At 36.5% G+C, this 14,670-nt stretch overlaps 1 protein-coding gene across 5 annotated transcripts in view; it reads right to left on the bottom strand.

Moving 5' to 3' along the window:
* Positions 1-501: 501 nt before the first annotated feature.
* The window catches only part of NR2C1 (nuclear receptor subfamily 2 group C member 1), a 44,699-nt gene continuing 30,530 nt past the window's right edge, over positions 502-14,670 (bottom strand). For 3 of the 5 annotated variants that reach the window (XM_032346740.1, XM_032346741.1, XM_032346744.1), the window contains exons 10-15: positions 13,554-13,675; positions 6,928-7,067; positions 5,425-5,562; positions 2,724-2,829; positions 1,955-1,987; positions 502-1,016 (exon numbers count right to left, since the gene is read on the bottom strand). In XM_032346740.1, coding sequence (XP_032202631.1) covers positions 842-1,016; positions 1,955-1,987; positions 2,724-2,829; positions 5,425-5,562; positions 6,928-7,067; positions 13,554-13,675 — 714 coding nt within the window. In that variant the 3' untranslated portion in view covers positions 502-841. The remainder of the gene's footprint in view (positions 1,017-1,954; positions 1,988-2,723; positions 2,830-5,424; positions 5,563-6,927; positions 7,068-13,553; positions 13,676-14,670) is intronic. The other 2 variants (XM_032346742.1, XM_032346743.1) reach the window with 2 other exon arrangements.

The following is a 14,670-nucleotide window of genomic DNA, read 5'->3' as shown; positions in this document are numbered from 1 at the left end:
AAAGAGGGAGAGAAGTCCAAAGCTTTTTGTGGAATGGAAGAGCAACAATATGTATTTTAAAATACTGAAACATTATGGGCTCAGGCTCTACAACTTTTAAAACACAGCAGTAAACCAAAATTTTTAAAACAGGAACCCTATCTCATTCTCAAAAACAATCTTCTGCTACATACATAAATAAAAAGTGCTTGTAACTAATAATATACAACACTAAAAATAAGTCTTGAAATCACGTAGGCTTATGTCTCATTGCCAGCAATGAGAGTGGTATATGCTAAGGGTGCCATAGTATTTACAAAAGGCAAAAAATATATATATGTTTTCAATTATTATTTCCTATGGTTTTAATGTTATCATTATACCATTGAGCATAAAATAATCTTTTACGTGGTAATTAAAACAGATTATATTATGGAAGAAATGCCGGGAAATCCTCCTTAAGGATTTCTGAAGATTAAGTGTCTGTACTAGTTCATAATGAAAAACATGAATAGAACACAATTCTGGAAAAAAAAAAGACTAATTTATTTGTTTTATAAGATAAAATATAACGAGTGATCTTAGTTTAGATGCCAAGAAGTGATAGCTTAGGGTGTCATCTTAACCAAGAATAAATTCATAGTATTTCTTATTCATTTAAATAAGACAGGAAGGGAAATTCTAATTCCTGCCACCTGCCCAGTCACATCAAAAATTCTTAAGAAGTTAAAATAAAAACACTTTGGGTTTTTGGTTACTCTTTAAAATCAAAATTTCCCAATACCCTGGAAGGAATGAGTTCAATTTGGTGTCTTCTTGTGTTCTGGGAAACAACAGTAAGTTTATACTAATGACACAGTCTTCAAATGCTGTGACCGATGATTTGTGAGTTATAATCTGCAGGCTCCATTTTTAAAATATGTGGGATGACACTGTCAATTCGTACATTGCCAATGAGACCTTTGAAAAACAATTCTTCAGTGATGGTAGCATTCATCAGTCTCAAAGCAGGCAATCTGAGTAGTAGCCTAGACAACCTAAAAAGGGGAAGGAAAAACAGGGGTGTAAATCCAAAAGAGATTTAGTGGAAAAATAGGAGTAGTTTCTGCATGTATATTGGTTGTGGTCTACTTTAATAAAGATCTAATTTTCAGAAGTTACTGAAAAACTCAAGTACTCTTAAGCCTTAGAGGATACAACAATCATCTGGAAATAAATGGAGCCTGGCAGACTTCATAGCAAAGCTTTTCTCTTAACTGCTACACTGTGTTGTCTCCACTTGGCCGTATGGACCATGAGACCACTAAATTATTTATTTATTTTTTAAAAAGATTTATTTATTTTAGAGCGCATGTGCAAACAAGTGCAGGGTGGGGGCCGGGGGGGGAGAGAGAGAGAGAATCTCAAGACTCCCCACTGAGCTTGGAGCCCAACAAAGACCCATCCCACTACCCTGAGGATCACGATCTGAGCTGAAATCAAGAGTTGGACGCTCAACCAACTAAGCCACTCTGGCACCCCACCATGGAACTAAGTTACTGAAACACATATCAAATTATACATTTAAGAATGGCTTAGAGATTTAGTTGAGGTTTTAGGAGCAGCAATGTTTTGTGTTATTAGTACACAGGGCTCAATCGTGATCAAAGAACAAATGGAAATGGTCAAACAGGCAATAGTTATTACTGGGAAGACAGGAACTGAATACGGAATCAGGAAACACTGGGTTTAAATCTTGACTCAACTACCCCTCTACCTATGTGAATGCGTGTTAGCCACTTACTTACTCCTTGTCTCTCTGTTGTGGTAAAGATTAATGAAACAATTCCTGCCAGTTTCTGTACTACTGAGGATCTTAAAGGCAAAACCATACCCTTCATAAGGTATACGTTGAAAACTGCCATCCAAAGATAATTTATTATTTTTAAATAAATCAGAATGTAAGAAACTGGGAGAGCTTCAGAGATCAAAGTACCTGGAACCTACTGGAACAGAGGTTAGCCAACAGCTATATGCCAAGAAGGAGGAAAAATTTAAATAGTATATTTGTTTGTACAATGAGGTATAAAACATTTTTTGAAACTTTAAAACACTGAGAACAATCATAACAAAATAAACAATAACAACAAAAAACAACTTTCTGAAAAGCCTGGTGTCTGTATCCTTCTTGTATTCTAAGGCCTTGTACCCTAACACTTGTGACCAACTGAAAACAGGATTAAGTCACCTTTCTTTAAAAAAAAAAAGATTTATTTATTTATTTGACACAAGTAGGCAGAGAGGCAGGCAAAGAGAGAGGAAGGAAAGCAGGCTCCCTGCTGAGCAGAGAGCCGAATGCGGGGCTCGATCCCAAGACTTTGGGATCATGACCTGAGCCGTAAGCAGAGGCTTTAGCCCACTGAGCCACCCAGGTGCCTCCAACCTTTTTTTTAAAAAGATTTTATTTATTTATTTGACAGACACGAATCACAAGTAGGCAGAGAGGCAGGCAGAGAGAGGGAAAAGCAGGCTCGCTGCTGAGCAGAGAGCCCGATGCGGGGCTCAATCCCAGGACCCTAGGATCGTGACCTGAGCCGAAGGCAGAGGCTTTAACCCACTGAGCCACCCAGGCGCCCCAGGATTAGCTACTTCAAAGGTCCAGGCTGACTAAAACACTGATTTACTCTTGGAATGGGAAATAATGAAATGATTTACAAAAAATTTTTAAGATGGATTTAATTAAACAGTATTTAACTTTTAGATACCTGTAGGTGTCATCTGGATATGTTTTGGTTATATAATCTTGGAATTCCACATATGCCTTTTCTTGAAATTTCTCAATTTGTTCCATATTTTCTAGGCCTGGATGATCTGAAACATTAAAGAATATATTGTTACCCTAGTTCCGAATGCTCATTTAATAAGGCAGAAAGGCATGAGACAGAAGGGGGTGGAAAGAACAACTCAGTCAAAGAGGAAAAAAGCGCTATCCTATGCGTGGTTCTCTCACTCCACAAATACATTTAGTAACCCACCTACTAAATGCCAGACACTGTACTTTAAACCCTTTTAAAAAAAAATTATTATTTTTTATTTTTTAAAAGATTTTATTTATTTGGGGGCGCCTGGGTGGCTCGGTGGGTTGGGGCCTCTCCCTTCGGCTCAGGTCATGCATGATCCCAGGGTCCTGGAATCAAGCCCCGCGTCCGGCACTCTGCTTGGCGGGGAGCCTTCTTCCGCCACCTCTCTCTGCCTACCTCTCTGCCTACCTGTGATCTCTCTGTCTCTCTGTCAAATAAATAAAATCTTAAAAAAAAAAGATTTTATTTATTTGAGAGGGAAAGAGAGATAGAAGTGTATGAGTGGGGAAAAGGGCAGAGGGAGAAACAAACTCCCAGCTGAGCAGGGAGCCTGATACAGGGCTCTATCCCAGGACCCCAGGATCATGACGTGAGCTGAGATGAAGGCAGACACTTAACTGACTAAGCCACCCAAGGGCCCATGTACTTTAACCCTTCTAACTATTCTGCCTCATATACATATTCTAAAATGTCAGTAAATGAGATATTTTGTTTCTACTAAAATAAATACTCTTCTCTATTCCAAAAGTCATGGAAAGGAGTTTGATCATTTGGCTTCTTCAACAGGAACAAAAAATAAAATGACTTAGCTTAGTTAAAAAAGCATTTTTGGGACGCCTGGGTGGCTCAGTTGGTTAAGCAGCTGCCTTCGGCTCGGGTCATGATCCCAGCGTCCTGGGATCAAGTCCCACATCGGGCTCCTTGCTCGGCAGGGAGTCTGCTTCTCCCTCTGCCTCTGCCTGCCATTCTGTCTGCCTGTGTTCGCTCTCTCTCCCTCTCTCTCTCTCTGACAAATAAATAAAAAAATCTTAAAAAAAAAAAAAAGCATTTTTAATCCAGTGAAAATTTTGCAGATTATATTCTACACTATTTTTTTCATTAAGAACCTCCCCATCACTGTTAGGCAAAAAGATACTTCCAGAATTATCAAAGAATAGACAGTATCACTACCAGAAAAACTGTACAAATAAACATGAAATAATCTATATAAATATTTTAATAGTCACTATAAAATTTCACAAAAATGGGACTATTAAGAGGACTTCAATAAAATTATGCCTAACTTAGGCAATATTAAAAAACATGGAAAGCTCTGCTCGAAAGAGAATAAAAATAAAAAGAAAATATTGGGACTATTTAATAAAATAAAGTTACATTAAATCACATCTATATTCTTTCAATTTTAAGAAAATGAAGATGACAAATTGGTTGTAATTAAAATGGAAATACATGTTATTAACGTACATGAAACATCGTAAGAAACAGAAAAAAAAGGTTTAACTGTCATATTAGTATCACCAAGTTTAAGAAGCAGCTCTCCTCAAATAATTTTACTATGATGCACAGGAATAGAAATACATATCAAAATAAAAAATACAGGCTCTAAAAGAACAGTCAATTTTTCTTATTCATAAATTGATCACTGAGCTTACTTGTCATTTTACTGTATGTGAAAGCTAGAAACTGGCAGGAAAATAAGAGACATTTTTCTATTTGTTGGTAACTCTAATAAGATGTTTAGAAGTTTAAGCCATTAACAAACCAATACTCAGCTTTCATTTGCCTTTTAATGATGCCTACACCAAAATATGTCTAAGAACTCAAATGTGAACATAATTTTGTCATTTCAATTTCTTCAACTTTCCTTTTCATATTTAGATCAATGTCTAATATCCATAAATTTCACTGATATAAAGTGTATAATTCAATAGTTTTTCATAGATTCACAGCTGTGCAACCATCACTACAACTGAATTTTAGAACACTTTGTCACCCCAAGAGAAACTGCATCCACTGGCAGTCACTTCCCATGCTCCCCCTCCTTAGTCCCTGGTAGCCACTAATCTAGTTTATGTTTCCACAGATTTGCCTATTCCAGACATGTCATATAAATGGAATCATATAAAATGTGGCCTTTTGAGGGAGGCCTGGGTGGCTCAGTGGGTTAAAGCCTCTGCCTTCGGCTCAGGTCATGATCCCAGGGTCCTGAGATCCAGCCCTGCATCAGGCTCTCTGCTCAGCAGGGAGCCTGCTTCCTCCTCTCTTTCTGCCTGCTTCTCTGCCTACTTGTGATCTCTGTCAAATACATTAAAACAAACAAACAAACAAACAAACAAACAAAAAACACTTAAAAAAACCAATGTGGTCTTTTGTGACTGGCTTCTTTCACTTAGGATACTGTTTTCAACCACGGTGTAGCATGTATCAGAATTTCATGCCTTTTTATGCCTGATACTCCACTGCGTATAGCTATTACATTTGGTTTACTCATTTGCTGACGGACACTTGGGTTGTTTCCACTTTCAGTGCATCATTTCACATTCCCACCAGCAATGTATGAGATGCCCCCAACACTGTTTTGAATAAGAAGGAGATGTTTCTATACCTGGACTGAAGAGGACTATTGCCTTCAGGTAGGCATATTCATATCCATCGATGCAAAGTTTAACCATGCTGTTACAGAACTCCTGTAGTTTAAAGATGTGCTCCATCAACAATTTTCTTCTTTCTGTTGACATTTTATCTTTAATTAAAAACAAACAAATGAAAGCTTCTAGTTTTTGGCTAAAATGTATGACTATGTTTATCTAATATATTTCCTTTTAATTTCTAGCTTTGAATATAACCAATCTGTAAATGTTTAAAATTCATTATCTCCACATGTAAAGATGAAACCTGTGATATTCAGACACTGCTCAATTTAAGAAAAAAAAAATAAGCAGTTAGAAAAAAAAACCCAAAATAAAAACCCCAATAAATTATGTGTTTCAAGATACATCCTTGAGAAGATAAGCTGTAAAGATAACCTCCTAAAAAACCGGCCTACAAAAGACTCAAATTTTGGTTAACAAGATTCTATTTAAGCTTGTAACTGGTTGAAAAAAATGAGCAAAAGCATCTAGATTTTTTAAACTTACCAACACTACTAAAATAAAAAATATTGAGCAAAAAAACCCCCACCAAGACCAAAGAAAAGTTGAATATAATAAAGTTGTATGATAACTTTTAAAATCTATTGTGTTATGTTTAAAACAAATCTGATTTGTCAACCACAGCTTTAGTGAAGTAGGCTATATATAACCCATTACAAATTCATGAGAAATGAATCCAGACAAGGAGCCCATAAATAAGATGGAATGTAGTTCTACCTTCTAGCAGATCTACTGTTGATAACATTTTAAGGTGATTTTTCTGCCCTCAAACAGCAAGTGGAAGAAAATGATTTTTAAAATAATGTAAAACAACGAGAAATGGGACATGCTAAGGAAATAAAACATGATTCCCAATTTGTAAATTATTCCTAAACTCAAAAAGCAGTTCTCCCATGCTCATGGGTAGTCACAAGCCAAATTAAAGTTAAACACTTAAAAATCAATGACTGCCTGTCCTCAATTAAAGCTGTAATCACCATGGCATCAAGAAAAGGAAAAAGAGTAAAGATTGCTCTATTTAGTGAAAAAATATATCCCAATGAACTGATTAAAAGAAAGAAAAATCAGCCTATGTTAGGATTCAAAGGACTATAGTGAAAAAAAGGCAGTATAAAAATTGGTGGGAAGTATACATTTAAAAATATCTGATCACCTCTATGTAAACTAACCCTGGATTCTTTGGTATTTATGTCCAAATATGCAAACATTCACAGGACCTAGTGAGAAGCAGCCTCTCACACTTAAAATATAATTGCTTCAATTTTGTTATACCCTCACTTGAAAATATTTTGGGGTGATTAATGGGTATATTCATCAAAATGTAAAAGTTATCTCTTGTAAAAGGCTGTTGGTATCTAAAACATTAATCAGCTATCGAACTTTAATGACAACATAGTTTATAAATCTCATGTCCCCTCTTATATCCTGGAAAAGGAAGTAAGTAAGATGCTCCTTACCCTGCTGCAGGCTACTGTGAAGACAATTGACAAATGTTGCTAATATAGTTGCCACATTCATCACTTGCCAACACTGGGCAAGACCAAGAGTAAAAAGTTCATTCCAATAAGCTTTCACCAATGATATGCTATTTTCTTGCCTATTAAAATGAAACACAATAAACACATATCAGATATAAACATGTATTTTATAAACTTTACAACTTATTAAAAAAAGATATTTATTTATTTTAGAGAGAGAGTGAGTGAGCACGAGCAGAGGAGAAGGGCAAACAGAGAGGGAGGAGCAGACTTCCTACTGAGCAGGGAGCTGGACTCAGGGCTGGATCCCAGGAGCTTGAGATTATGACCTGAGCCAAAGGCAGAGGCTCAACAAACTGAGTCACCCAGGTGTCCCAAAATGGTGTATTTTTAAAGCACATTTCAGATGGGATATCTATAAATGAGATACTGAGGATTTTGCTAGGAGTAATGAAAATAAGAAAGTCCCTTCCTGAACTTCTTTTTTTTTTTTTTTTTTTTAAAGATTTTTATTTATTTATTTGACAGAGAGAAATCACAAGTAGATGGAGAGGCAGGCAGAGAGAGAGAGAGGGAAGCAGGCTCTCTGCTGAGCAGAGAGCCCGATGCGGGACTCGATCCCAGGACTCTGAGATCATGACCTGAGCCGAAGGCAGCGGCTTAACCCACTGAGCCACCCAGGCGCCCCCTTCCTGAACTTCTGAATAAGAAATCTCGAGCATGAGAGTAGGAAAAATATTAGAAGTCAGCCAGGGTTTTAAAAACTAGATCATCCACTGATTATCCATTTAAAATCTAGCTAATATGCTTCCCATGTCTCAGCTGCTTAGCTATATAAAACGAAGAGAAACTATACGTCCTACACCCTGCTCCAAGTTATTATGAGATGTAAATATAAGAATTATGTGAACAAGGGATGACACAAAGTATATGCCAGGCACTATTCATGGCACTGGAGAAATAGCAATAAACAGGATGGATTAAGTCTGCCTCCATGAAACAGAAGGTAAACATAAAAGATACCATTTCAAATATTTTATACACTATATATACACTAGATTACTTTCAAGTGATAAAAATTCTACATTACTATAAAGGAGGATGATGCATTAAAAAATGGGGGGGGGCAAGTGATCAGGTAAGGTAAAGCTAAAGAAGGCCTGAGGGGCTGACATCTGAGTAGAGAAAGATGGGAAAGAACTTAAAAAACAAAAAGATCTAGGGTATTGCCAATTTCCTATGGCAATCAAAATCTATGAAAGTGAAGTTTAAATGAAAAGAAAACCAATATTATCTAATCTCCATATTAAAAAAATGTAAAATTTAAATCCTAAAAGAGATCAAGGTAATATTTTCATGCATCAGAAAAGACAGTGAAAATCCAGCATTGAGGAGGGTGTAAGAAAATAAGCATTCAGTCTCATGCAAGCATTGCTGAGGTGTTAACTGGCTTAACATCTTTTTGGAGGACAATTTAATAGTATCCATCTATCAAAAAAGTAGAACATACACCCTCTGAGACTTAGCCATTCCATTTGTAAGAACCTATTTTAAAGAAATACAGAAAGTAGGCAAATTATATATACAATGCTACAGTGCTTATTGTAGCACTAGATAGAGTAACAAAGAAAATTAGCAAAAACTCAAATGTCTACTTATAAAGGAATAGTAAATCAATAAGAGATCCTGTAAAAGGGAATATTAGGCAACCATTAAGAAGAGAGCAAATTTACATGTGCAAGGACTATAAAAGTATAATAGAAAGTATAAGTATAAAAGAGTATAAGTATATAAGTCTAGTGCAGAAGTATATACTTCTAAGTATAAAAGAAAGGCAAAGAATAGGATATGCAAGTGTATAATGGATTATTAAAATATGGCACTGAAAAGGTCTGGCAGGACACCAAACTGTTAATTAGTGTAGTTAGTTCCTCTGGAGAATGAAGTTACACTTTATATGTTTATACTTCAGTGTTACTTTAAAATTTTATAAACAGGAAGAAAAGATTAAAAGCAAACATGATGGGAAAGTTCACAGTAATTCAGTTTTCACCTTAACCTTGCATTCTTAAGTTTTAAAGAGGGAACAGCTAACCAAGGTAATTAGTGAATACAGGACAGGAAAATGAACAGAGCCAACTGACAAAAAAATGAAAGCTCTTTCTGGCCTGTGTTACACCTAGCAGGAAGAAAGTACTTTGACATTGTTGTGGGAGACTCAGAGAAAAGTTCAAGGAGTAACTGTGCAGAGGATGAGGGACACCAAAATTGCTGAGTACCCTAAAGGAAAAATGATGAAAAGTGGCAACTGAGGAATAAGCCACCAGACTGTTTTGTTTCCAAAGGAAAAGTGGAAGAACTAAATATGAAGATTAATTACAGAAAGAGATCTATATTTACATCTTCATCCAAAACAAAACCCCAAATATCCTTGGAGTATAGCTAGTGAGGCTGTTCAAATGTTTTTAAGAAGTTCATTATGAAAGGAGAAGAGCAAGTTCTTTTTAAAGAGAAAGTTCCCAAGGGAATGAAGGAAAATGAGCACTGAGAGCCAATCTAGTTCACAGAGGCACTGGATTAGATCATTTATGCTCATCATCTCAGCTAAGCAGCTGTGTCAGCAAGAAAGCATTTCTGCTCTTAATTTATAGATGTAGAAATAGAGCCTAGTTAAGTAGCAAAGCTAGCAGATGAATAAATCTAGAATTTGAACCCAGGTGTTAAAAATCGATGTTTTTGTATAAATCATTACAATTTTAGCAAGTAAAACGCTAAAGTCAAATTTCTCAGGAGAGACGCCCCTTCATAGCTAATATTTTGTGATGAGAAGGGCATGTTTAACATTAACTTTTTTCTGTTTAAATCAAGTAATTATTGTAATCACATTATACTACCTATTTTCTAAGAGGTAGATTAGATTTTATTTTTTTTGAAGACTTTATTTATTTATTTGACAGACAGAGATCACAAGTAGGCAGAGAGAGAGAGAGGAAGGAAGGGAAGCAGGCTCCCTGCTGAGCAGAGAGCCCAATGTGAAGCGGGGCTCGATCCCAGGACCCTGAGATCATGACCTGAGCTGAAGGCAGAGGCTTAACCCAATGAGCCACCCAGGCACCCCTAAACATCTTTCCTTTGAAAAGCCAAAAGAGCTGGATGGGGTAATTAAAGTATCAGTCAGGTACACTAAAAGCAATGGCACTGTAATTAATAGAGACATTAGGTTGCGTAACAGTAAATATGTCAACTTCTTTTACAAATAGGCATAGGTATTTTTCTCTATTCTTCTATATTGTTAAGTTCATTAAAATATGTACATAGTACTCATAATTAGAGATCAGATCATTGTTTATACTCTATTTTGATAAAGTAGTATGACTTTTGAAGTCATTTACATGTGGGGATAACCTATTTGTATTCTACACAAATAAACTCAAGGCATTATACTTTACTAGCAGCATGTATCTGAAAGGAAGGGATGGTCCTTAGGGAAGAGTAGTCAATGATACAGCAATAAAGCTGGTTTAATTTTTATTTTTTTAATTTTATTTAATTTTATTTATTTATTTTTTTTTAAAAAAGATTTTATTTATTTATTTGACAGAGATCACAAGTAGGCAGAGAGGCAGGCAGAGAGAGAGGAGGAAGCAGGCTCCCCGCTGAGCAGAGAGCCACATGCAGGGCTCGATCCCAGAACCCTGGGACCACGACCCGAGCCGAAGGCAGAGGCTTTAACCCACTGAGCCACCCAGGCGCCCCTATTTTCTTAATTTTAAAAGAAGATTTTATTTATTTATTTGACAGACAGAAAGAGAGAGAGCACACAAGCAGAGGGAGCAGTAGAGGGAAAGGGAGAAGGCTCCTTGCCAAGCATGGAGCTCTGTGTGGGGTTCAATCATAGGACTCTGGGATCATGACCTGAGCCTAAGGCAGACACTTAACCAACTGAGCCACCCAGGCACCCCTATTAAAAAAAAAAAACAAAAAAACCCAACAACATTTATTTATTTATTTTGAAAGACAGCATAAGCAGGGGGAATGGTAGGCAGAGGGAGGGGGGAAGCAGGCTCCCCAAAGAGCAGGGGGCACCCGATGTGGGTCTCGATTCCAGGACCCTGGGATCATGACCCGAGCCGAAGGCAGTCACCAAACCAACTGAGCCACCCAGGCACCCAATAAAGTGGTTTTGTTTTATTTTTTAAAAGATGATTTATTTATTTATATGACAGAGAGATCACAAGTAGCCACAGAGGCAGAGAGGGAAAAGCAGGCTTCCTGCTGAGCAGAGAGCCCAATGTGGGGCTTGATCCCAGGACCCTGAGACCACGACCTGAGCTGAAGGCAGAGGCTTAACCCACTGAGCCATAGAGATGTCGCAATAAAGCTGTTTTAAACCCACATTTATAATAAACATTACTTCATTTCAGTGGGATTTTAAAAGATTCAACTTTTAGGCTTAGAATTTATGGAAGGTCTCTTAAAATATTTAAAAACTAAAGTCTCCTGTAGCAAATAGTGGTGGTTTGGAACTTTGGGTTATATAACGAGAATCCAGGTAGAGAGGACTGCTAACAAATCATACCAAATGGCCGTAACTGAACCTACTACTGTGTAATCACCTAAATCATGCAGGTAGAAGTGAAAAGCAACTGAATTCCTGTATGTTTTAAAACTACAAATCTTAAACAGAAAAGTAATATTCTGTAAAACATAAAGGACTGTGCAAGACAAACAGTATTAACCACCCACTGTTCCATTGGTTCTTGAAACTACTGTTCTCCATTCAGTAATTAATCAAAACAAACTCGACTTTTAGTAAATGATTAATGTTGCTTATTTGTTTCTCCCTGCAATATTAGGGCTTTGTTCCCAAGTTTTGTGTCTACGGATAAAAATGTAACTAATATCAGTTTCTAGGAGACTCAGAATAGCTTTTATTACCACACAAAATTTCCCATCATCAGTACTTAGTCTTCTTCCATCTGATTAACTCAAACTACAATCTAGATGGGGACAGTAAGTAAGAGTTTATGTAGCGATTAATGGCCTCACATGCTATACCAATGGTTAATTCTGATTGTAAAGAATCCTGTAGCTGTTGTATTAAAACCAATTTTCAGTACAGATCAGAGGGAAATGTGGCTGCCACTGTAAGACTGTATTCTAATTGGAAATCTCAGGTTTTATTCTTGGTTTAACATCTGGAGAATGTTTCCACAGGATAATCACACTTAATTTAACAGAAGTACTTAAGATCAATAATATTATATAAATTAAAGGAGTTCAAAGTACTCCCTAAAAAATCATTCCTTTTGTTTTTTTTAATATAATAGTTGATAGCCTATTATAAAAAGTATCACCAGGTTACTTTTCAACACAAAGTACTCCAGTTACAAGCTTAGGGAACTAACTAAACTTAATCCTTTAAAATAAACTGCTAATATGTAAATTTGTCATATTTTAATTCTTTGTTAAAAGCAACAGACTGGAGGCATTCTGAAAACTAAATGTTATTTTGAGAGAAAGGGCTAACAATAGTTCTAAAGGTTAACCATTCCAAATCAGGCTTTCAATCTATATAACTATATTACTTAAGTATGTGATTTAATGCATGGTATACCCAACACTAAATTATAGTGGGGTTCTACATGTGCTTTTTTTTTTTTTTTTTTTTTTAAAGGAAGCTCCATTGCAGAGACCAATGTGGGGCTCCAACTCATGACCCTGAACATCAAGACCTGAGCGGAGATCAAGAGCCTGATGCTTAACAACTGAGCCACCCAGGCACCCCTTTGTATGCTTTTTAAAGTCATGACTGAGATATTCCTTAGTCATATTAACTACTCTGTAAGAATAAAGGATGGACACTTATCATTCCTATTTGGCAAATGGGAGAACAGAAGTATAGGATATGAAGGCACATTATTTATGAAATCATATTGGTGAGTACAGCCCTATAACTAGGAAAATGCTTTTCTAATTATGGGTTTAACCTTTCCATGGTCTCTCTGTCTCTTCATACCAGTTACTTTAATGCAATCTAAGTAAATTTGGCAAACTGTAGGTTATGCAGATATAATGCAGATTACTGATGTGGTCCTTAGCCGTACATCCAAATGATCATTGTGGTTGTATGGGATCTACATTATCTTCCCCTTCCCCACTTTTTGTAACCATAGATTGGAAAACAATTGTTTCTACTTTGAAACATTCACTGTATGCAAGTTTCAAGTCCTTATGAACATGCCTGAGATGAACACTGGAACAGTGGGGCTGGGTGGGAAACAAGCCCAGGACATACCTACAGCCTCCCTATCTTCAGGTCAAAGACAGCCCATTACAAACACTGGCCGTGATTTATCAGTTCCCCTGCTTATTTTTAATTTGAATTACTGACCCAGTCAAATGATGAAATATGGATACTCTTCCTACATAAAAATAATATAAGAAAATACTAACTGCCATAATTTATCATATAAATAACAAACTTAATAATGTTATACCATTTTTTTCCTTTAGTGCAAATCCATCCAAAATAAAAGTTCTTGCTTAGTGTACATTTGCGCAATAAAATCACATTCATACTCAAGGACTTCAAAAACACTTACCCTAGAGCCTGGAAGGAAGGAATCGAAAGTGCCCAGTGCATCGATAAGAACAGCAGTCTGGAGGCAGACTCCCCAATGTAGTGCACATTCAGGTACTCAGGCATAGGAGAAGGCATGGTGAGCTAGTGTGAACAGGGACGGAGGTAAATCATCTTATGACAGTTCTAAGTGATAATTTATTTGAAAAAGTTAAATGTAAACATACCAAATATGAGTTTGATATATTCACCCAAAGTCAATCTTGAAATAATCCAAGTGACTGGATATTGCAGCTATAAATAGGATTTAGAATGAGTAGACCATAGTTGCTAACAAAGCAATATTCAGACAAGCAGAAGCTCGCTTAATAAATATCAGTTAAGGTACACTTTGGTCCTGTTTTTAGAAGTTAGTTCTGTCTTGGTCTAACAATGTGCTTATTTTCCTTTCTTCTCTTCCTTCGTCAATAATGGTATATAACGAGTTCAGTGTAAGGAGCAATCCTGTATGTTACATGTTCCTTTCACACAGGCTCTGGGGAATAACAAATTCAAATCTTACAGGGTCAGGAGAATAATGAGTGAAGTGGGCTTCCTGGTGCCCTCTGGGAGGTGCATATTCCCAGATAAAGGGCACAGCTATGACACGAATTCCATATACTGAAAACATATGGCAATTTGGACTAAGGACTGCCTGCTCTATTTTTCAAAGAGCAGGTTCTGTGTGAAATCTCCCTGTTTAATCTACAGGTAAAACAAAACTTGTCTGGGGCTGTAATACTCATAGGCTGTCAGTCTGTACAGCTGACCTCGGGTAGTTATTTTAAGTGTTTCAAACGGTTGAAAATAGATATCCCACATCAAAACACTTCTAAAAGCATTTCTGAAAAGTTGGTTAATTGAACTTTCATTGCGATAAATGAAATATAGTTTCATCCATAAGAAACACCACCCTAAATTTCTATCACTAAGGAAAATAATCTATACTATAGAGTACTTTGTAGGCATTAAAATTGGTGAGATAAACTGAGATGTGATGGCATAGAAAAAATAATATCTTACAGACACCTAAGTGGAAAAACTATGAAACAGTATATAGATGACCCAATTTATGTTAAAGAGAAAGGCACAGTGTGTGT

Source organism: Mustela erminea, chromosome 6 (assembly GCF_009829155.1).
Source record: "Mustela erminea isolate mMusErm1 chromosome 6, mMusErm1.Pri, whole genome shotgun sequence".
In the NCBI taxonomy this organism is placed as follows: Eukaryota; Metazoa; Chordata; class Mammalia; order Carnivora; family Mustelidae; genus Mustela; species Mustela erminea.
The sequence above is the reverse complement of the archived record's forward strand: the minus strand, read 5'-3'. Positions and strand labels throughout refer to the sequence as shown.